The sequence below is a fragment of the Malaya genurostris genome, chromosome 3, assembly GCF_030247185.1.
Source record: "Malaya genurostris strain Urasoe2022 chromosome 3, Malgen_1.1, whole genome shotgun sequence".
NCBI lineage: Eukaryota > Metazoa > Arthropoda > Insecta > Diptera > Culicidae > Malaya > Malaya genurostris.
Genome location: NC_080572.1, coordinates 26,248,090 through 26,271,542, shown reverse-complemented (window position 1 = coordinate 26,271,542; position 23,453 = coordinate 26,248,090). Strand labels below are relative to the sequence as shown.

Below are 23,453 nucleotides of genomic sequence, written 5' to 3'. Positions count from 1 at the left end.
TCTCCATTTCAAGTGAACAGATTTATGAATAATTTGGTGGAATGCAATTCTCGGGGGCGTTCATAATCAATATAGGTCATTTCATACCACGCAGTCGTATTTTTGCATGTCAGCTTGCTTAATCTGACCAGAGCAACTAAGTTTTACTAAGGTTGAAATCTCTGATTTTCGCTAAAGCTTGTACCACCAATATTTATGATATTTATCGGCAAAATTGAATCAAAAAGTTATTTTTTGTTTTTCAGAAAGAAACATCTAATTCAATCGTTACACTAGCCAGATTTAGCCAGCTGTTGTAATGCTTAAAACTAGCTCGCGCTTTCGGCAGCATCTTTCTACTGCGTTTCGCATAAAGACTATTAAAGCTATCATGTTTCTAAAATCGGAAATGTCCACCATTCATCATTCGAACTTGATCAATGATCCAATAGTAGAATTCAAACGAGTTTAAGATTTCCGAAATCGGTTCAGTGTTCTCCGAGAAAATTGAGGGGATGGAAATAAATTTTGATACACGATTATACGATTATTTCTTCGGAGCAGAGAATGTTCGTCATTTGTCTTACGAACCTAATTAATGATCTAATAGTTGCTTTCATACTGTTGAAATTGTTGTTGAATGGCGCATACACATACACACACAGAAATATTCAATATCGTAAAAACTGAGTCGAATGGAAAGGATTACGATTAAAAGTTGGTTTTTGCAGCAAATCCGATATCCCTTCTAAATTACAAGTACAATAGACAAAACAACAGATAGTAGTCTGTTTCCGCAGATTAAACAAACTAAAGCACGATTCTGCACAACACGTAAGCGAGATTATCTTTTTTGTTTCTATTATAGATTGAACCTTTATGTCAAAAAATGTGCGAAGGACATCGATTTACCCATCACGCTATACCCTTCCACCTAATCTTATCTTGATTTTACATAAAAAGCTGTATAAATCAATAACTGTTCCATATTTTTGTTCTGGGTTTACCGGTCGGGCAGCTAAATAGCGCAAATTTTATGCCAGGCTGATATTTGAATCCGAAATTCACACTGTAATTTCCTCACCAGACGAACGAGTCTAACACTGGCATTGACCAAGAATTGTATATTGTACTTTCACTATGTGCAAATGAGTTGCTGAAATTTTTAAAGAAAATATTAATTATAACTTATACTTACAAAATATGGCTGATGGCTTCTGTAGCTTTTTCTTGATTTCAGGTATAACTTACCCACACTGTTATCATAAAGATAATAAGATTTTCTTTTTTGATTTATAAAGCTACATCTACTTTGTTCCAAATAATGATTCTCACATTTATCTTTCTTTTATTCTTGATCTCTAACGTGGTTCTGCTTTGTTGTAAATTGTTTCTATTATTATTGTTGTGTTACGAAAATAAGCGTTATGATAGTCAAGAATTAGTGAACCAAATTTCTAATCATGCGAAGCTTGCGACTCAGAATGGTTCAACGGATAAAAATTGTGAACATGACAATAGCGTCTAGTGATATTATACTACGCAATTACTCCTAATCGAATTGTATACCGACCAAATTGATACAGCACACCCATTTCAACTTTCTGAGCAAAAGAGCAGGGAAATCAATGACTGTGATATATTTCGAGTGTAAAAAAATCTTCATTTCGAGCACATATATAATATGTAGAAAAACTGAGATACTCACATCAAAGTAAATCGAATTACTTTTAGGAAATGCTACCAATATCACTGCGTTGAAGTTCAGAAGATTCATGAGATCACGTTCCCGCAATGATATACGGTTGAATGTCAGTTACATCAACAAGTCGCAAAGTATCGATTTCCTCCCCACACATCGGGCATTTATTTTCGGTTGAATCTAAAATTCTTTAAAGAACAATGTTAGCTAAAGGATCTAAACACACAAGTTTGCGTATGTTGCTTGTATATATGAGCAAAATTTTTACTCGAAAAACAACAATTCGAAAAAATAAATAAATCAAACATACAAAAACTACCAATCGACACAATAAAATAAATTTGTTTTGAAGAAATTAAGACAAATCAAGACGAAATAGAACACATTTTTACGAGGGCTGCTTGAGAAGTTTTGAGATAAACAACTAATAACATTAATGTTTTTTTCGTTTTTCAAAGTATACTCCATGAACACGAAATCAGCGAATCTTGTTGGCAGTATACCACTCCAGAACCGCCTTGGGTTAGTAGAAACTTGCAGTTTCAGGCCAAAAATTTGCTTTGCTCCTATGCTTGCGGGTTTTCATGCATTCTTCAATGTAAACTTGGGATGTCATCGTCGAGGATGTGACAAATAGTTCCATTATCGAGCCATAACAGAAAATCGCTTGTAAAATCATGACCTTCTTCTCGAACTTGTCGATCTTCCTGGCGGAAATGTCCACTCGCGACGTAAAGCTTTTCAACGGTGATATTCTACTTGAAAATATCCTCTACCAACTAAACACCCGTATGCGGCCCTCATTCACTACACTTTTGTTCATCACGTGTCCACACAACCTACACGCTTATCGCTTCATCAAACACCTTAACTATCACATAACTCATGATACCACAACCGGGAAGCTGCTTAAAATCGATTGACGTACTGTTTGAGTTTTCACATCTTGCTTCGCTGCTGAAGCTTTTGGGTCCAATACCAATTACTTTTAGTCAGGTTTTAATAGCCAGGAATACTCGAATCTCTCGGTAAGTCATGGGTCACGCACAGCATCAAAATTGTCACGTACAACAGCTGATTTTGGATGTTCATCAACATATTCGTGATAGGGCACTCACCGAGCTCCATTGAATTTGGAAACCCGCGATGGTGCATCATCAAATGTCTGAGTGGATCGGAACACTGATGTTAGGATGAACCACGATGGAAGTCATAATAAATCATGGCACTAAACATTTCTCGAGATTTCATTTTCCGACGAACCGAATATCGCAACTCACTATAAATAGCATAAGTAAACCCGAATGAAAAAGTGTCCTGAGCTTGTATACCATTTAAATCACGCAATAACCGATACAAATTCCAGATTTTATATACAGAAATAATTTATGCTTAGACTGAAAACATTCCGAGCAACCCTCGAATACAGTTACACAATATTTTATTTCTTAACCCATTGAAATATTACTTACTTTAACAATTCTTCCTTGATCGCTGGAAAATCACATTCCGGACACGCCACAACGTTTTCCTTCACAATATGTTGACCCTATAAAAAGTGTGTATACTTATTAGGTCGTCTATGGAAATTTGTTCCGCATTTTTTTTTTCGAAACGATTGGAGCGAACCACAGCCTTTGACGCACTAATAACTAAACTTCATGTTTACTCACCGTAGCAATACAGAACGGTAGCGTTGTCTTGCATTGACCGCAAATAAAATCCATGCTGGGCAAGGAGGCATCGCATATCGGGCAGGGACTTGTATCATATCCTCCTGCATCCTCCAATTGACCACGGGGTGCTTTGCGAACAATCGACTCAATCTTCTTGACGTACTTCGCATCGATCTGATGACGATACTCTGATCGCATCAACATCACCGCATACTCAAAGGCAGACTTGCGCAAACCAGTTCGATGACATTCAATTACTGTGGACGTTAGGATGGGCACGACATCTACAAAATAGTTCAAGATTTGTTTATTTTAGGGTCCAGTTTCTGTTAGTAAATATTTTACGTGCTGGGAATTGGGAAATATTTTTCGCCACTTCCAGTAGCAGCCGAGCCGCCAACAAATGATTCCCTCGTTTTACATGTGTCCTTACTAACGTATACCGATGTAACACTACGATAGATGACTTCATATCGGATGCTATGACAAGGTTGTTTCGGTTGAGCTCTTGATACATGGACAAAAGTAAATCATGAGCGCTGCGATAATTTCCAGCAATCTGTTCTTGATTGGCTATAATCATAGCCGCCTTAGCTGCCTCTTTAAACTGCATTTTAGCCATGTATAATCGAAACAAAAGTTTGGGGTCTTTCGGAACTCCATCTACTTCACCGAGAAGGTATTCAATTAGCTGATTGGATAATTTTTCCTCATTGGCTGTAGCGACACAATCGATTGCTAATGAGAGAGCCATATCTTCCTCGTTGCTAAATGAGGCTGCTTTAAGAAGATGCTTCAAAGCTTTGTAGTATTCTTTCCCGAGAAAATAGTACTTTCCCGCCAGAAGAGTATATTTCTCGTTTTCGAAATGTGAAGCTAGTACTAGGAAATCACAAGATTTAGCGCAAGAGCTTTGCTCCAACTGTTCACCATAGTGTCGCATTTTGTTTTGTTTTTCAGCAATTGCGAAAGCGTCGCCAATCGAACCACAAAGTACCAAAAATTGGATTGCCGATTCGAAATCTCCGTGGCGTTCGAAATATTTGGATAATAGTTTGGAACCGTCTATCGAGCGCGTTTCCATCAGTATTTCAGAAGCACTGTGTGGATCAGAGAGATATTCCAGATAAATCCTAACCACGCTATCCATGTCACCTGCCACCTGATAACTGTTGATTGCTTCCGCATAACGCCCTTCCGCTTCCTTTGCTTTGGCGTAGGCCGCATGAAGTTTAAGACTCGTAATGTTAGGTAAAACACTATCTACCTTCTTCCATGACTTAAGATGAATATACAGTTCACAACATTTGTCCCAGCTTTCCCCTCGCTCAAGTAATATAGCAGCTTCATTAAAATTGCCGCTAGCCATGAGCGCGTTACCACAATCATTGAACAACTGCTTGTCGTCCAACTCGAGAGCCAATTGAACACCGCGCCTGTAATCACCACATTTTATGCTCGTGCGAGAAATTCCTGACTTGCAATGTTTTATATGCTGTTTGAATACTTCCTGGGCTATTAACCCATCGGCTAAGTAATTTTTTAAGCCACGTTCGTAGTTCATTAACGCTTCCGTTTGGTTGCCGCTAGAAAATCAAAACAATTGTCAGCCTTGTAGAAGTACACGCAACCTAGCTCGGTTCGATTTCCAAAAGGCGTCATGTAACAAATTATAGGTCCCACATAAATTATTCTGCAAAATAGATCACTCAAGTAACAAACTTACGTAAATTCCAGCTGTTGAGCATATTCTCGTGCTAAAAATGGAAGTTGCTCAGGAGCAAGTGATTCTGCAAGCGCCATTGCTTGTTCCCACTGTAACAAATCACGACACAATTCAAGTGCTTCCAGAGGGTTTCCACTTTTCGCAAATAACGTTTTTGCCTCATCAATTTTGTTCAGTAATAACGCACAGAATCCAGCCAACGTGTTGAGATCCTCTATTTGTATTAATTCTTCTAGTGCATGAACCATAGCGACGTCTCCGATATTGCGATACACCTTGATAGCTGTAAAATCGAAATGTTATCAATCGTAATGATCATAGCTTGAGTGATGTAGCACCAAAAGATATATTCATGTCCGTCAATGCTGACTGCCCCAATCGGATCCATTCTTCCGTATCATTTAATAGATTGCACAATTCCCAGGCTTCGTTGTACTTTCGCATAGTCATTACCGCCTGCAGCTGTTCTTTGGCATCTTTTCCAGGCTTGTTCACGTGCGTATCAAGCACAATCGTCGTCAGCCTGCCACTGCTGTGTAAACACAAATCTCCGTCATACAACATGAGAGGAATCTGCTCACTGATTAAATTGGTTACACCAACTTTTTCCACTTTTCTCCCTTGTACCGAGGCTCGTACAAAAGCGTATGTAATACAGCTGATCCGATCAAATGCAATGAACGCATTCGAATAAGAGTGGTCCCACATAAAACCTACTGTGTGCTTCGGCATTTCTGGTATTCGGATAGTCTCATTTATGGCGGTAATATAAATATAACCATGACCGTGATCGTCTAGAAACACTAATCGTGTTCCATCCAGATCGGAAAATATCGCTTTGATTCCAACTTGGTGGCGAAATTGAATAACTATAGACCATCGTTCCAGTGAGAAATGGACAATATCACCAAGCTGTTTGGAACATGAAAAAAAAATGGAAACAGGAAAAACAATGACTTATAATTACTTACATCAGTTGCGAAACAAAGAAAATCATTGGTTAATATCAGGCATGTAATGATCGATTCACTCATACCACGAATCTCATCTGGAAATACTTTTGGTTCTCGATTCATTGCCGTTTCACTTGCAGACTCAATCTGAAACTACAAATATTTAGTTTTGTTTTCATTCTAACCCACACTTTACCAGTTTACCAAATGCAACATGATTTGGCCGCCACAAAGTACCGCACAATATTCCGAACTAAGCACAACTTCTTTGATTTCCGACATATACTCACGGTCACCGAGCAACAGTGGACTGTCATTTAATGATCGACCTAAATCGTAGAACCAGACATGATTATTCATCCCGCAGGCAAAGTGATACGGCCCAATCGCTAGAAAGGATGGCTCAATCTCCAATGCTATCGTTATCGCAGCAGACTTCAACTTTTCCGGAGCGCAATAATGGATCGTCACTTCTGCCAAACTAGACAGAAGTGCGATACGCGGGGGTGAAATCGCATATAAAGAGTGGAGTTTTGTGACAAATACACAAATGGCACCCTGGGAAGTAGACACACCCAGAAGTTGCCCGTCAGGGCTCCACTCGATGTTTTTCATGGCCGCCTGATCGTGAAGAGTTAAGATTTTTACAGTTTCTTGTAAATTAGCCATCGAATGAATTTTAATACTAAAAATAGATAGATTAATATAAGATACTTTTACTTGCTGCCATTACATACTTATTATCGCCACATGACGCAACTAGCTCCAGTTCCTTACAAACTGCAATACTATTAAGTGAATCACGATGATTTTTCACTTGCCACAATTCCTGGCCGACTTCCTTCGGATGAGTAGAAATGGATACTACATGGCCCTGACTAAATCCAAGCAGCACATAACCATCACCGAACCATTTGTGCTGAATTAGTGATCCGTATCTTTGCTGAAAGCCCAGTTCTGTCGGTGAATCAGGTTCGGGCAAGTGGTACAGAAAAAGCGTCCGTTTACCCAATATCATACTTATTGTATTCTCTCCCGGGACCCGTTCATCTGTCTTCATTTCAGCAAAGTGCATATCACTTGGAATATCTCGAAGCTGAACCGATCTCAAAGTGTCTCCCTCCTCATTACTCAATGACAGAAACTTATCCTCGCTCCCCAGTGCCAGAATGTTCTCCGTTGACCACGCTCCACACGTTATTCTTTTCGTATGTTTGCCGAGTATTGGAATTCGCTTTGTTGTTAGGTGATTATAAATAGATAGATTTCCTCTAGAAGTAGCCACGGCTAACAAACTGGCTCGTTTAGACCAAACGATACAACTTGGAGGATCTCGCAGGCCAATGTCAACACTTTGTTTCTTGCGCGAATTTGCGTCCCACACGATCAGCTGTTGAGAGTTTTGCGTGACTATCCCCAGTATATCTCCATCTTTGTCCCATGCGAAACCAGCACATAAACTAAAAATAACCAAAAAAATATATATTCGTCATTTGGAACACAAACATGTTTTTAAACAATCATTTACCCTTGCAGTACTATTCGCTCTACCAGCTGACCTCGTCTGTTGAAAATAGCTACCGTGCCATCGCTCCCGGTAGTGGCCATAAGTTGAGCCGATCCACCAGTTTGCCACAAGAAATATACATCTCCCTGTCCATGCGGATCTTCGTTTCGATAAATAACCTTGAAATTGCGTAACATTTCAAAATTTACACATTAATGCTTTTTGTTTATCATAATAACGGAAAATCCAGTTACCTTTTCACTGCTCATCGCACGATTAACGGTAATTTTGGATTTGGTAATTTATTGTAAGGCCAACATTGTTCACAAAATTTGATAAAAATTTGTTCTACTGAATTGTGAAAATGATTCGTTTACCGATTTACACACAACATCGTTTCCATAGAAACGAAGTTTTAATCGTTTGATACTGTTGTTGTTGTTGTTGTTGTTGTTGTATTTTCTTGCATTGCTTAGAGGATCGTAGCCTCATATCCGCCACTGTCTTCCCTCTGGTAATTTTCGCCCATGCTGTCGGTATGCAGCTTCAATATGGTGTTAAATTTTGCATTTTAATGAATTTCAGTATGCTTGTTAAATTGTTTTCCTTAAAGTTTTCTATTACATCTTGTAGACTTCAGTATGTTTCCCAATCGAAATGGTTTCATATATGTGTGTATTTTATACACCACAGAAGAGAATGCTCAGTTGTATCTGGCTCATCACATAGGTAACAATCATCAGATTCATTGATTCGTAACTTAGCTAGCCAATATTTTGAGAAATCGTGTCCTAACATAACTCTATTTAGAAGTCTTATTTCTTCTCCGTTCAGTTGCTTGTTTGTATATCACATTTTCTCTGGGAAATTCTCCATAAGACCTTTGAAAACATAATTTACATAAATATTTGTGTCTTTACAGTAAGGTTTGGAGCATGGTTTGTCACTTAAAAAGACTCTTCATTCTAAGCTGAGTAACTATCGTTAAGACATCAAACAACTCTGATCAACAGTTACAGCATAATAAAAGAAAGTAAAATCATATTACCACCAGGGTTGCCACATTTAAATCTGCATTTTTCGGAAGAAATATCTGTAAATCTGTATCGGGAGCTCAAAAACCTGTATTGAAAATCTGTATATAGAAGTGATAAGAAATCGAAGCACAACGGAATGAAAAAGTCTTTAGAATCCAAATTTGAAGAAACCAAAACTTTTCTTAGTCTGAATTTTATGATGTTGTAGTTGAAAAAACGCTAGAAGTTATTTTTGCGTTTGAGCCTCTCGAAATAATGATGACGAAAAACTTTTAAAATCCAATCTGAAAGTGAGAACTTAATGTGATTATTTTCACTTATTAGGTATAATGCAATTGGCAATCTTTCTTCTTTACTACCTTACGTTATGGCCGAGGCCATCATCTTTCCACCTTATCAGAAGCAATTTTTGAAAGCATAAGCAATTTCGCTACACTAGTTGTAAATGAAAGTAAGCATAAACAAATCTTTATTAGCAGATAGAACATCTGTGCTTACTGTCCTTAACATACTCTTTTATATAAGTTCTATCCTCTTTTTAGAATTAACACACAATCAGGATAATATTTTCATTTAGAAAAAACAATCAATATCATTATTTAATAGATTTTAACTCGATCATTATTCAATTTTTTAATTCATGCTACAAATCTGTATTTTTTTCAGAAAAATCTGTAATCTGCATATGCAGAATCTTGGTCACAAATTTAACTGAAAAAATCTGTAAAATGCAGATTAATCTTTATATGTGGCAACCCTGATTACCACCACTAGCAGCAGTGATGCTAGATAGATTGAGGAATAGTCCAATCTAGAGTGCCTATAACCAGAGTGACGACATCTCATCCGTAATGTTGGCAACAATTCAAAACATTCCATTAGCTTTACATTGAATTAACAGGTCGTTTGCTCGTTTGGAACTGGTAGCTGTCATTCCAAACGAACAGCTGTCGCCACTCTGATTATAGTCACTCTAGTCCAATCCACGTGCGAATGTGTTGGTGTGACTATTCTCAGCAGTTGAAAGGTTAATGCTAGTGTGAGTATGTCGAAATAACCCAGTGAATTTTGTCGAGCCGCATCGTGCCAATTATTGAATACATATATGCAATAAAAAACACTGCAATGCCAAGAGAACAGTTGAGAAAGACATAAAATCGTTCATAAACCCTATATCACGTAATGGAACTGTCTTCTACTTGGTTCATTAGTTCATAGCTTACGAAATTCTATAAGCTGCCCTTACACGTAACAATATTATTGTCAATCCAAAGTATTGTCAATACCATCAATCCAATTGGTTTGATAACTAGAGTCCAAGTTTTTCGAGAAATTCAAGTGTTTGGTGCTTTAAATATTGCAAATGAATATTAAAATATTGAGAGAAGAGGCCATTGCACATATTTAACAGTTTCTCTCTGGAGAGAAAGTATTGTCGGATTGATGGGCAGTTTTGATTTTTTGACAATATTTTCGTCAATCCAATGAAGTTTCCATTACACGATCAAAAGTATTGTCAATACTTCTTGTATTGACAATAATATTGTCTCGTGTAAGGGTCGCTATATGCATTTTTCGCAGTGTATGATTATGAGTCAAAAATGTTTTACCTCAGTGTAAAATTGAACCCGCAACAACCCACATTATCGAAATGACGGAACCCACTTAAAAAAAACGTTCAACGGTGGTCCTTCATTGGTCCAATACGTTGGATCATTGGTCCAATGAAAGTCCAATCAATCGTTCAACGGGAGGCCAACACGGGACCTTCGTTTGCCGATTTTGAAACAGACCGTTGAACCGAATGCCACATTTTTCGTTCAACAAACCCGGCAGACAGAGGTCCATTGTTGAGCCATTTTTAACATGAGGATTTGTAGCCCCGTTGGACTTGTTTTACTGCAGAATTTCTGGAGTTTTTTCCACTTATTTGTTTAAACTAACAATACATACCTGCACAATACTTCTACTTCACGTAGAATAACAAGAAATTTTCTTTCTATGGAAAGGTAACACTTAATTTTCACACTATTTTTGCAAGAAAAAAAAACAACAACAAACCGTTCCAGCAAATTGAACGAATATTTCGTGCAATATATCGTTCAACAAGCGCTCAAAAACCATCAAAATTGAACGGCCTGCTGAGAGGGAATGAGCAATGAATTCTTACTCGACTGCATGATTTTTTAGTGCTCGATCGCCCTCTCAGCAGGCCGTTCAATTTTGTTGATTTTTGAGCGCTTGTTGAACGATATATTGCACGAAATATTCGTTCAATTTGCTGGAACGGTTTGTTGTTGTTTTTTCTCTTGCAAAAATAGCGTGAAAATTAAGTGTTAGCTTTCCATAGAAAGAAAATTTGTTGTTATTCTACGTGAAGTAGAAGTATTGTGCAGGTATGTATTGTTAGTTTAAACAAATAAGTGGAAAAAACTTCATGTTAAAATGGCTCAACAATGGACCTCTGTCTGCCGGGTTTGTTGAACGAAAAAAATGGCATTCGGTTCAACGGTCTGTTTCAAAATCGGCAAACGAAGGTCCCGTGTTGGCCTCCCGTTGAACGATTGATTGGACTTTCATTGGACCAATGATTCAACGTATTGGACCAATGAAGGACCACCGTTGAACGTTTTTTTCTAAGTGGGTATGATTTCCACATGAAATTCCGAATGAAAATTTCTCGCCGATTCGGAATTGATTCGGAATCCATTCGGATCTGATAATGTGGGAAACTTTGACTTCGGCTCGCACACATTCTAATTTCGTATATGAATAGATCTGCGCACTCTGCATCGGTGTGAGTAACAGAGACGTCAAATTGCTCAATTCGGTACTAACATGTGATTAGGGCATATCGTGCGATATGCCCTTTTGAAAGTTACGAAAAATAATGCTCATTACTCAAGCTTTAAACATGGAATTGAAGCATATTGCGCACAGTTTCGTAGATTGGGCTTCTATCTACGAGATTATATCGATTATTGTGTAAATGAAGGTTGTAGAGCCGAACAATGAGCATTATATTTTGTAACATTTGCAAGGGCCTATCGTGCGATATGCCCTAATAACATGTTACTACCGTTGCTCAATGGTCTGATCAGAGATGCCAGATCTGCAGATTTGTCTGTAAAACTGCAGATTTCGTGTTGACTAGAGTGACTATAATCAGAGTGGCGACAGCTGTTCGTTTGGAATCGTTTGGCACTCTAGTGTTGACCGTGTCGACTGCAGTTTTTTCGGATTTACTTTTGCAATTGGCATATTGTCGCAAAACTGAAATGTAGAGGCGCTGCTTGTTTAAAGATGATACTTTCAACAAGAGCTGTCAAATCGGTAGGAAAATTTCTAATTACTCCACCTTTTCAACGATTTCTTATGAAAACTGCCAAATTCATTTGAAAAATCATAGTAGAAGTTGAAGAAAAAGTTTTTACTCTGAGGTGGTAATGTTGATCTTAGTTCATTGTGCGAAATCTACCGGTTATTCATAATAGAGCATTAAACTTGGTATGATAGCATTTTTCAAATGCCTGGGAATAACAAATAAAGTATCCAAAATAAATAATACTCGATCGCTACATATTCTAGTACTCGAGAAATCAACATTATACTGGTTTCTGCTTAAAACAATATTTATCCGAAAAAACCTAACCTTACCGAAAATTTCCGAAAGAATCCTCCTTTTCTTGGTTTCAATTTTTCATTGGCAGGTGTCGCTACCGGTAAATCAACTTTGCGACAATGTGCCAATCCTGTCTGCAGATATTTGAAATTTTTACCTGGCATCTCTGGATCTGATATAAGCAGCACATTTTTGCTAGTCTCGTGTATTTTGCCCTAACAGCAACTTTCAATATTCTTACTGCTAGAAACGATAGGTAGGTACCAACTAGTGCATTCGATTGTTACTCGCTTACATAGAATTTTTTTGAGCTAGCTTTGTGAAATGCCTGATCCAGCCGAGAACGGTACCGAAGCTCCAGTGAAAACTGAAAAGCAACTCAAAAAAGAAGCGGAAAAAGCTGCCAAGTTGGCAAAACTTCAGGATAAATTAAACAAAAAACAGGCCCAGGAGCTGCAGGCCGCTGCCAAGCCGAAGGTCGAGGTGAGTTATTTACTTACGTTTGTTTCATAAATAGTTGCATCAGAATTTGTTCATCGTTTGATGTATTCATGAGCTAGAAGATCAATTATGTTATATTGAGATTACTAAATCTATAATTTTTGTATTAATAACGGATCAGAAAAAGACCAAAGATAGCAAAGAAATTATTGTCTATACAGGCAGTAGTGAAGAGGGTGAGAAAAAGGATTTGACTGGCCCGTTTCCAGATTCATATAGTCCTCAATATGTGGAAGCCGCATGGTACAGCTGGTGGGAAAAGGAAGGTTTCTTCAAACCAGAGTATGTGGTAGGTTTCATCGAAAAATAAAGAATAATCAATATTTGTTTATACAATACATAATATATCCATAGCGCAAGCATAATAACTTGGGTGACCGATTCGTCATGGTGATTCCACCACCCAATGTTACCGGTTCCCTACATCTAGGTCACGCACTAACAAATGCAATTGAAGATGCCATCACTCGCTGGAATCGGATGAAGAGACGTGTCACATTGTGGGTTCCTGGTTGTGATCACGCTGGTATTGCTACCCAGGTGGTTGTCGAAAAGAAAATTTGGCGCGAGCGAAAGCTTACTAGACACGATCTGGGACGGGAGAAATTTATCGAAGAAATTTGGAAGTGGCGTAGTGAGAAAGGTGACCGAATTTACCACCAGCTAAAGAAACTAGGCTCGTCTTATGATTGGGATCGAGCCTGCTTCACGATGGATCCCAAACTTTGCAAAGCTGTCACGGAAGCGTTCGTGCGTATGCACGAACAAGGATTGATATACCGAAGCAATCGATTAGTGAACTGGTCTTGCACACTGCGATCAGCCATATCCGACATTGAAGTAGATAAGGTAGAAATTCCTGGCCGTACAATGCTTTCGATTCCAGGCTACAATGAAAAGGTTGAATTCGGAGTGCTGGTATCGTTTGCCTACAAAGTAGAGGAAACTGGCGAAGAAATCGTTGTTGCAACTACTCGTATTGAAACAATGCTTGGGGATACGGCTGTTGCCGTACATCCCAAAGACGAAAGATATAAACATCTACACGGCAAGTTTGTACAGCATCCATTTTGCAGTCGTAAGTTACCAATAATCTGTGATGAGTTTGTGGAAATGGAATTTGGAACAGGAGCCGTAAAAATAACACCAGCACATGATCCAAACGACTACGAAGTTGGCAAGCGTCACAATCTGCCGTTCATAACAATTTTCACTGATGACGGTTTTATTTCTGACGATTACGGAGAATTCACCGGAATGAAGCGATTTGATGCTAGGAAATCCGTTTTAGCTGCCCTTCAAGCGAAGGGATTGTATAAGACTACTGTAGAAAATCCAATGGTTGTACCAATCTGTTCTCGATCTAAAGACATTGTTGAACCATTGATCAAGCCCCAGTGGTATGTCAAGTGCGACGACATGGCCAGAAATGCAACCGAAGCGGTTCGTTCGGGAGAACTAAAAATCATACCCGAGGTGCATACGAAAATATGGCATCATTGGATGGAGGGCATCCGAGATTGGTGTGTGTCCCGTCAACTTTGGTGGGGACATCGGATTCCAGCCTATCGCGTTTCGATTAAGGAATCAAGCAAAGTATGCACTCAATTGGATGAGGCGAACTCGTGGTTCGTTGGTCGTAGTGAAGAAGAAGCATCTCAAAAGGCTTCCAAACAACTGAATGTGGATCCGTCAGAGTTAATCCTAAAGCAAGATGAGGATGTTTTAGATACATGGTTCAGTTCTGGGTTGTTCCCTTTCTCCGTTTTCGGTTGGCCGGATAATACCGATGATTTGAAACTGTACTATCCGACAACGTTACTTGAAACTGGTCATGACATCTTGTTTTTCTGGGTGGCCCGAATGGTGTTTTTCGGACAAACCCTACTTGGCAAACTGCCCTTCAAAGAGGTTTTCCTACATCCAATGGTTCGCGATGCTCATGGACGAAAAATGTCTAAATCTCTCGGAAATGTCATCGATCCTATGGATGTGATAACGGGTATTAGTTTGGAAGGTTTGCATCAGCAACTACTTGATTCTAATTTAGATCCGCGGGAGATCGACAGGGCAAAAGTTGGCCAGAAGCAGGACTATCCTAACGGGATTCCTGAATGTGGTACGGATGCGATGCGTTTTGCGTTGTGTGCCTATATGACCCAAACGCGGGACATCAACTTGGACATTTTGCGTGTGCAGGGCTACAGGTTCTTCTGCAATAAGTTGTGGAATGCGACTAAGTTTGCCCTACTCTACTTCACCGGTGCTGAGAAATATGATGTTATACAACAGTTGGTGAGTGATTCTCTTTCATGAACTGATTTCGGTGTATTGCATGCTTAAAAAAATTGAACTATGCGAAGATAAACAATAAATTTTCCTGTTTTTTCCGCAGACTGGTTCGGAGAGCAACATCGACCTCTGGATTCTTTCGCGGCTCTCCAACTGTATCGACACCGCGAATAAGAGCTTTGAAAAATATGAATTTGCTCAGGTGACCAACGCATGCTACAATTTCTGGCTATACGATCTGTGCGATGTTTATCTGGAATGTCTCAAACCCGTATTTCAGTTTGGTTCGGAAGAGTTGAAATCTTCTGCTAGAAGAACGTTGTACACCTGCCTGAACCTAGGTCTAAAGCTGTTATCCCCATTTATGCCGTTCATCACGGAAGAACTGTACCAGCGTTTGCCTCGCGCTGATACCGATCAGTTTGCCAGTATCTGTGTAGCACCGTACCCAGAGCTGGACACTTCCAATTGGCAGAATGAGACACTAGAAAAAAATTTTGAACTTGTTCAACGTACAGCCAAGGTTATACGATCTGCTCGAAGTGACTACAATCTTCCTAACAAAATAAAAACCAAAGCATATATAGTATGCAGTGAAGACACTGTAAAGGGTGTATTGACGAACTTTGCCGCTGATTTGGCTACTATGAGTTACTCACAGATCAATATTACCGGTGATGAACTTCCTTCTGGCTGTGCGATTCTTACCGTTTCTGGAGCTTGCATTGTTCATCTCCTACTAAAGGGACTGATCGAGGTTGACAAGGAAATTGAGAAGCTCTCAAAGAAACGGGAAAACTTATCGTCCACATTGGGGAAATTGGAACAAGCGATGTCTGCTTCCGATTATTGTACGAAGGTTCCAGAAGATGTGCGAACCAATAATCAAGATAAACTGGAACAAACAAAAATCGAAATCGATCGAATTGTCGCGGCAATTGAAACTTTAAAAACAATGTAACAATAAGGTATTGTTGACGAAGCATTTTTCAATTCCAGCATTTTGTTAAACTAATGGCGATCAATGGCACCTTACGTGAATGTAATTTCAAGCTGACGTAATAATTTATTGCAATACATTTAAACGATAACGCTGAGTTTATTTTTTTACGACTATCACAAATATATATGAAGTAAGCAAGACACTACTAATGTAATAAGCTTATGATGTGAAAGAAATTTTATTATTTTTGCTCGACACATTCTTCGGCGTTCTCCACAACGTCCTCTTTTGCTTCCTGTGCATCTGAAATCCTGGTTGCTACAAGTGCTCCTGGTGTAACAGAAGCCGCATCACCCTCCTGACACTCAAAACCGCTTTCTATTTTCATTGGTTCATGATGATCTTCTTCACCGGAAGTGATTTCCTGACCTTCGTCAGTCTCTTCTCCTATAATTATTTCTTCAGAATCAGGAGCACGAGGGAGAAACTCTTCCTCTGGGTAAATTTCTTTGAACAACGCTTTCGCACGCGCTATACTTTCGTCAAAGTCCAACTCAACAAAGGGACCGCATGCTAAATAAATTCCTTTCGGAACAGAATCAATTGAAAACCCTTTCCGACAAGCAGCACACGATGGAATGTTAAAGTAAAGTTCGTAGAGAATAGTAGATACGTTGTTTTCTTCGCTATTTTCACAAATTTCTTTTTCCTTGTTCTGCCTCGATAGCAGTTTAGGACAATCTTTTCGAAGTATTTGCGTCACGTAAGGCTCTAAATCTGCTCGTGGGTCACCACTAACAGATCTGGTAGTAATATGTATGAGATCTGAAGTAAAATACAAACATAGTTTTAAATGCAATCGACTCATTTTAATTACAAGAATACTTACATATATCTGTTGGGCACGTACCACTGTAATGTGCCAACTGTATTATAGTAGCCCCATCTTCGTGGCCTTCCACTGGGGGAAGTTTGAGCAAAGATACACCACCACCGCCCGTATTATCGTGTACTCCACCGAGAGGAACATTGGTAAGGAAAATTGCACGAGCTATCTTCCCACAATGCCTCTTGTTGTCTGATTTCAGCTGACCTTCCACGATGAACGTTCCTTCTTCTACATATCCTTGTCCAATGACTAGATTCAGCGCTTTCAGCTTCTGCTGGTTGCAGTTAAGTGATTGAAACCGAAGACAATTGCCTTCGGTTGCTTGCGTCAAATTGATACCATCTACTCTCTTATTAAGACAGTAAATTCCACCAAAAACCGCACATAGTCGGCAAAAACATTGCGGAATCTCTCCACATCCATACATAGGAAAAAGAAACGGACTGTTACCGTATCGTCCTAAGCTAAGTAAAAATTTTTTCACGCCTTCTAAACCTAAACGGCAATTCATCGTGTCATTTCCCATAGCGATGGTGTACAGTAAATAATGGATTAAATTCGGTGTCAGCTTGTGGCTCGTTAAATACTGTAGGAACGTTTTACCCTCAATATCTTCGTCCTTATGATCACCACCTTCGTTTTCGTAGCTAGCACAACTTTGTAAAAATTTCATCAATAGTCGTTTCTCGACTACATTCACATCACGGCTGGTGAACACATCAGATCGGGAACACGGTACCGTCATTATGCGATTGTTCCAAATCGTGGCCACGCGATCCACAGCGCGAAATTCTGCGTAACGACAAATGTTCGATGATATGAGTAACTCTACCATAGCTCCTCGAGAATACAACAATTTAGGTATTAAATCTACATTAAAACGTCTAAATTCTTTCATAATGTTATCCTTATTCCAGCCACTGACGTCTCCGAATTCTTCAAATTTAAACCATTCTTCGCTAACATTTTCAACATAGGTGGACTGTTGCAGTGGAACAAAATTATGCCTTTTATCGTGTATTTCACTTTTAGCACAGTTCCTATTCATGCAAATATCGGCATACTTCAATAAACTTTCAAAATTGAACGACGACCAAAAGCCACCGTAATATTCGTTACAATCCAAATGTAGTACGCTTTTTCCTATCCGACTAGCGGCGGCAGCTAAGATCGATTCCGGGAGACCTTAAAGGTGCATCGCAATTCGAATAACTTTGTTCTTTTTACGAGAGTTGTGGTGTGCAATGAATATTAACTTACCAGTCCCGAGTACTATGAGGTCAAACTCTGTCGGAATATCTTCCTCCATACTATAGTATCAATAACAATTGAAGATTGTCCAAAAATTTACACATCTGTTTCAGTTGTAAACATCGTTGTTGAGCAATTTTTTCACAAGGCTGCAGCGTTGCCAGGCTGCCAAATTTATCTGGCAAATGACAGATTTTATCGCTTTGCAAGAAACTCTAAGTAACCAGATCATTACGGATTAGGCCTATATACGATAGATTGTGGGACCTTATTTTGCTCACTGGAAATGTAGCCCGGTCCAAATTTCCTCGTATATAGTTAGACCCAGACAAATCCAGATAAATTTTTGAGTAAGACAGATTTTTGAAAAAATAACATGGCAACTCTGCAAGGCTGCAATAACCCGCTCTTGAGGAATTCTGGCAACCGTCAGAAGGGTGGCTGCATTCCGGCTGCTGTCAAAACTGTCCAGGCGAAATTGCGTCATTATCTCGCCATTAGGCTCTCTGACAGCTCACTTACAACCACAAATGCAAATGAGATTGGTTTGTTTTCATCAGGAAACGCATGCATTAAACACTATTCAGACGATCAATCAACTGCCGTCGACGTCCAGATTATTTTTATTAATTTTTTTAGCCGAACATTGCTCACGTATCCGACGTTGAAATTTTCCGTGAACTTGACGTAGTGTCCTTTCATATGAATTGCTTACAATTAATGTTGTTGTTCCGTAATCGTTCCATGCAGGCGATAGTCGCTTGATGCTGCGTGTGAATCGCTTTTACATATTGTTTTGTTTTCATCAGGAAACGTGTAGGCCACCCATTTTTAAGCAGGGCCGCCGTTCATTTTTCACCGGGCATAGAAACCTCAATAGTCCAATCCACGTGCGAATGTGTTAGTGTGGCTATTCTCAGCAGTTGAAAGGTTGATGCTAGTGTGAGTACACTCAGAAAAATATTATGGTAACAGTTACTATATAGAGGGCCAACCTGACCATGCGAGTATAGTGGTTTTCAGCCGACTATTAAATCAGATGATTTCAACAATAGTCAAGTTCATGTTTACTATAAATGGTATCGGCTCTAGAATAGTAATACTGAACAGTATATTGTATGAATAACTAATACGATTGAGATGGTTAGGCCGACGACACGACCAGGCACTCCGAAGAAAAATCAGCATTAAAACTGTTCGCTAACGATTCACCGTCAGTTACCACAAATCTAGCGACCCCCTGTAAATGATAAGAATAATCTTCTCGAGCAACACTGTTTAAGTTGCTATGGACTAGTTACCAAGGAACCCCAAAACAAATAAACATGTTTTGAAAGCGGTGGAATAGTTCTATTAGTGTTAAACTTTGTCCAAATTAAGCAGAAATGCATTTAAATGGACTCGATTTTCGGAAGTTAATCGAAACTATGGATGAAACCAACGAACGAGGACAATGATCTGCTTCCAGCGATTCATCCGTACACTTCAACTGCTAGCTTTTCTGGGCAGTAGGATTCGGTGTAATATGCCGGTGTCAAAATTGTTTTGTGTCGGTTGATTGATTGCGCAGCAGTGGAAACAGTATTTCACTTTGTTGGCCACTATTCGAGGATTACTAGTGGAATTCCACGAAGAAATCATTTTACCGTACGTTATGCAGGTACCGCAGAGCACTAGCTTCGCTCAGCTCGTTGTCGGTCATTTCCATGTCTTCCTTCTCACACAACGGTTCCAAGTCAAGACCTGAATTTTGAATTTGGCTTTATAAAAGACATAACTCATACTCCTCAATTTTTATATTCCGCTCGAGTCAGGTAAATCCATTAAAATGTTCCGTAATATAATAACCGATCTGAAATTTTGTTTACATTCATCTTGCCTTCGATATGCAGTAACCAAGGTTATGGTGACTGTTATTCAAAATCAATAAATATATAAACTTGTGCTGCCAGTTTAAAAAAATTCACTAGCGTTTTCGATTTGACATTTCCAGTTACTGAGGGGTAGTTAAATTTACGATACAGTTTTGATAGACGAGTGGCAGGTCGTGTCGTCGGTTAGGCTAACCATGACCGAATCTTTATTTACATTGTAGTTTTCGCTATAACCAGAGCCATGGTATTTTTGACATTTCACTTCTAGTTATTTCGAAACTAAAGGCAGTGGTTGATTCAACAATGCTGAAGATCAGCAGAACATGAGCTAATGTTAAAAAGTTTTATGAACTTGAATTCTAGAACAAGAACAACAAAATAGTTTCATTGAATTCTATTTTATTTTTGCATCAAATCAAATGATGATGTGCCTGGGGAAATATTGATTATCAACGTAGACACGGAGCAGTATTGCTTGGTTGCAACTGTTGATCCCAGGCTCTGTTCGGTGAAGTTTTTCCTGAAGCAGGAATGGGCAGCATGGAAGAAATTAATAGCCAAGTCCAGAATCAAACCTCAATACCCACCTGCCATATATTGTTATTTTTTCTGTCGGATTCGAGCGATTTGAATCCGGGAATCGGATGATGTTCGTCGTTTTCATCAATCGCTTGATGTTGTTTCTACAGCGACCGATAACGAATAATAAAAATTATACAGGACGTCGATTTCACTAGAAAACAGCCGTTACCGGCAAAATTGTTGAAAAATTTAATTTCCAGTAAGGCTACAAAATTTACTCACCTGCAAGACCTTCCAAACTGCACAATATAATTTTTTTTTTAAATCAATCACTGATGTGTTACGAAATTGTCTGCTGTATTGTAACTTTATGTGACAATAACAAAGTACATCCTTTTATTGACAATTTGTATAGTCAGCACAAATGAAAAACATAGTCGGTTAAAAAACACTATACGATAATGTGCTTACTACATAAATTCTGTTGATATGGACCACATGAATAGTGTTTTCAAATTTCATAATTTCTTTTAAACCATGTATCTATTTATGGTAACATTATTATACTGTGGACATATTTACATGGTAGCGATAACTATTTAGCTCCTCATATATATCAAGGCTCGAGAGCAATTTCACCTTACTAGAAATTGTGATTTTAACTATTTGTCTTTGTTGTCTAGTAATTTATACAATACAGATGGTGAATAGTCATATATCATGATTGTTGCTACTATTTAAGCGTATAGTTGAAATGACAATGGAAAACAGGCCACGATTACTATGGTATTTTGCTCAGTGTATGTCGAAATAATCCAGTGAATTTTGTCGAGCCGCATCGTGCCAATTATTGAAGGCATATATGCAATAAAAAACACTGCAATGCCAAGAGAACAGTTGAGAAAAACACAAAATCGTTCATGAAACTCTATATCACGTAATGGAACTGTCTTCTACTTGGCTCATGAGTACATAGCTTTCGAAATTCTGTATGCATTTTTCGCAGTGTATGATTATGAGTCAAAAATGTTTTACCTCAGTGTAAAATTGAACCCACAACATATGACTTCGGCTCGCACACATTCTAATTTCGTATATGAATAGATCTGCGCACTCTGCATCGGTGTGAGTAACAAAGACGTGAAATTGCTCAATTGGCTCAATTTTCAAATAGTGCCAAAGATTCGCCAGGCTGCGCGACAACTAGAATAAGGCTGCCAGGCTGCGCGACAACTAGAATCCCGATCTAAACTGGTCGTTGTGTTTACATGCTTGAATCCCAGCGCGCCATACTTAATTTCGTGAGAAAGTTACCAACACAACCAAAACTGTCTTATCACGCCACCAGTGTATTATACGTCGTGGATTGGACTATTGAGCAATTTGACGTCTCTGTTACTCACACCGATGCAGAGTGCGCAGATCTATTCATATACGAAATTAGAATGTGTGCGAACCGAAATCAAAGTTTGTTGTGCACTGAAAACAGAAATCCCTTTAAAATCATTGAAAAAATCACATAAGCCCGACGTGGTAACAAACCTATTCAAGTTATGTGTACCCGATAAACGTTAAGTGCAAAACACATAATACTCATCATAATACGACGCTAATATTTATCAACTAATTTGATATGACCAATACATACACATACTGGGAGTGGAATCATCAACCAGCAGCGACAGAGAATGCACCTTCTGCGGGGTTAATAAAAACCTCAAACGCTCAGGTCGCATCTCTCATTCGCTTGCTGGCCATCGAGGCGCGAGGACCAGCCAGCAGCAGCAGCGGGAGTTAACCAGCAGCGAGAGAGAATGCATCTTCTGCGTGGTTAATAAAAACCTCAAACGCTCAGGTCGCATCTCTCATTCGCTTGCTGGCCATCGAGGCGCGAGGACCAGCCAGCAGCAGCAGCGAGAGAGAATGCACCTTCTGCGTGGTTAATAAAAACCTCAAACGCTCAGGTCGCATCTCTCATTCGCTTGCTGGCCATCGAGGCGCGAGGACCAGCCAGCAGCAGCAGCGGGAGTTAACCAGCAGCGAGAGAGAATGCACCTTCTGCGTGGTTAATAAAAACCTCAAACGCTCAGGTCGCATCTCTCATTCGCTTGCTGGCCATCGAGGCGCGAGGACCAGCCAGCAGCAGCAGCGGGAGTTAACCAGCAGCGAGAGAGAATGCATCTTCTGCGTGGTTAATAAAAACCTCAAACGCTCAGGTCGCATCTCTCATTCGCTTGCTGGCCATCGAGGCGCGAGGACCAGCCAGCAGCAGCAGCGAGAGAGAATGCACCTTCTGCGTGGTTAATAAAAACCTCAAACGCTCAGGTCGCATCTCTCATTCGCTTGCTGGCCATCGAGGCGCGAGGACCAGCCAGCAGCAGCAGCGAGAGAGAATGCACCTTCTGCGTGGTTAATAAAAACCTCAAACGCTCAGGTCGCATCTCTCATTCGCTTGCTGGCCATCGAGGCGCGAGGACCAGCCAGCAGCAGCAGCGAGAGAGAATGCACCTTCTGCGTGGTTAATAAAAACCTCAAACGTTCAGGTCGCATCTCTCATTCGCTTGCTGGCCATCGAGGCGACAGGACCAGCCAGCAGCAGCAGCGAGAGTTAACCAGCAGCGAGAGAGAATGCATCTTCTGCGTGGTTAATAAAAACCTCAAACGCTCAGGTCGCATCTCTCATTCGCTTGCTGGCCATCGAGGCGCGAGGACCAGCCAGCAGCAGCAGCGAGAGAGAATGCATCTTCTGCGTGGTTAATAAAAACCTCAAACGCTCAGGTCGCATCTCTCATTCGCTTGCTGGCCATCGAGGCGAGAGGACCAGCCAGCAGCAGCAGCGAGAGAGAATGCACCTTCTGCGTGGTTAATAAAAACCTCAAACGCTCAGGTCGCATCTCTCATTCGCTTGCTGGCCATCGAGGCGCGAGGACCAGCCAGCAGCAGCAGCGAGAGAGAATGCACCTTCTGCGTGGTTAATAA

General features: G+C 39.7%; 3 protein-coding genes across 5 annotated transcripts in view; 1 reads left to right on the top strand and 2 right to left on the bottom strand.

Annotated features, from left to right (window-relative positions):
* Positions 1 to 1,640: 1,640 nt before the first annotated feature.
* The window catches only part of LOC131435271 (WD repeat-containing protein 19), a 56,183-nt gene continuing 34,370 nt past the window's right edge, over positions 1,641 to 23,453 (bottom strand). The window contains exons 2-13 of one of the 3 annotated variants that reach the window (XM_058602964.1): positions 12,703 to 12,758; positions 7,798 to 8,424; positions 7,565 to 7,722; positions 6,774 to 7,496; positions 6,241 to 6,721; positions 6,055 to 6,189; positions 5,422 to 5,995; positions 5,084 to 5,366; positions 3,703 to 4,943; positions 3,355 to 3,641; positions 3,154 to 3,230; positions 1,641 to 1,869 (exon numbers count right to left, since the gene is read on the bottom strand). In XM_058602964.1, the coding sequence (XP_058458947.1) occupies positions 1,761 to 1,869; positions 3,154 to 3,230; positions 3,355 to 3,641; positions 3,703 to 4,943; positions 5,084 to 5,366; positions 5,422 to 5,995; positions 6,055 to 6,189; positions 6,241 to 6,721; positions 6,774 to 7,496; positions 7,565 to 7,722; positions 7,798 to 7,812 (4,083 nt within the window). In that variant the 5' untranslated portion in view covers positions 7,813 to 8,424; positions 12,703 to 12,758 and the 3' untranslated portion in view covers positions 1,641 to 1,760. The remainder of the gene's footprint in view (positions 1,870 to 3,153; positions 3,231 to 3,354; positions 3,642 to 3,702; positions 4,944 to 5,083; positions 5,367 to 5,421; positions 5,996 to 6,054; positions 6,190 to 6,240; positions 6,722 to 6,773; positions 7,497 to 7,564; positions 7,723 to 7,797; positions 8,425 to 12,702; positions 12,759 to 23,453) is intronic. The other 2 variants (XM_058602963.1, XM_058602965.1) reach the window with 2 other exon arrangements.
* LOC131435272 (valine--tRNA ligase) lies at positions 12,301 to 16,138 on the top strand. The gene is made up of 5 exons (XM_058602967.1): positions 12,301 to 12,458; positions 12,518 to 12,685; positions 12,825 to 12,992; positions 13,058 to 14,998; positions 15,099 to 16,138. Exons 2-5 carry the CDS (start codon positions 12,527 to 12,529, stop codon positions 15,954 to 15,956), a joined length of 3,126 nt encoding a protein of 1,041 aa, XP_058458950.1. The 5' UTR covers positions 12,301 to 12,458; positions 12,518 to 12,526; the 3' UTR covers positions 15,957 to 16,138.
* Positions 16,075 to 18,245, bottom strand: LOC131435275 (rab proteins geranylgeranyltransferase component A). The gene is made up of 3 exons (XM_058602971.1): positions 18,088 to 18,245; positions 16,828 to 18,012; positions 16,075 to 16,763 (listed from the first exon to the last, which is right to left on the bottom strand). The coding sequence occupies exons 1-3, from the start codon at positions 18,134 to 18,136 to the stop codon at positions 16,180 to 16,182; spliced, it is 1,818 nt and encodes a 605-aa protein (XP_058458954.1). The 5' UTR covers positions 18,137 to 18,245; the 3' UTR covers positions 16,075 to 16,179.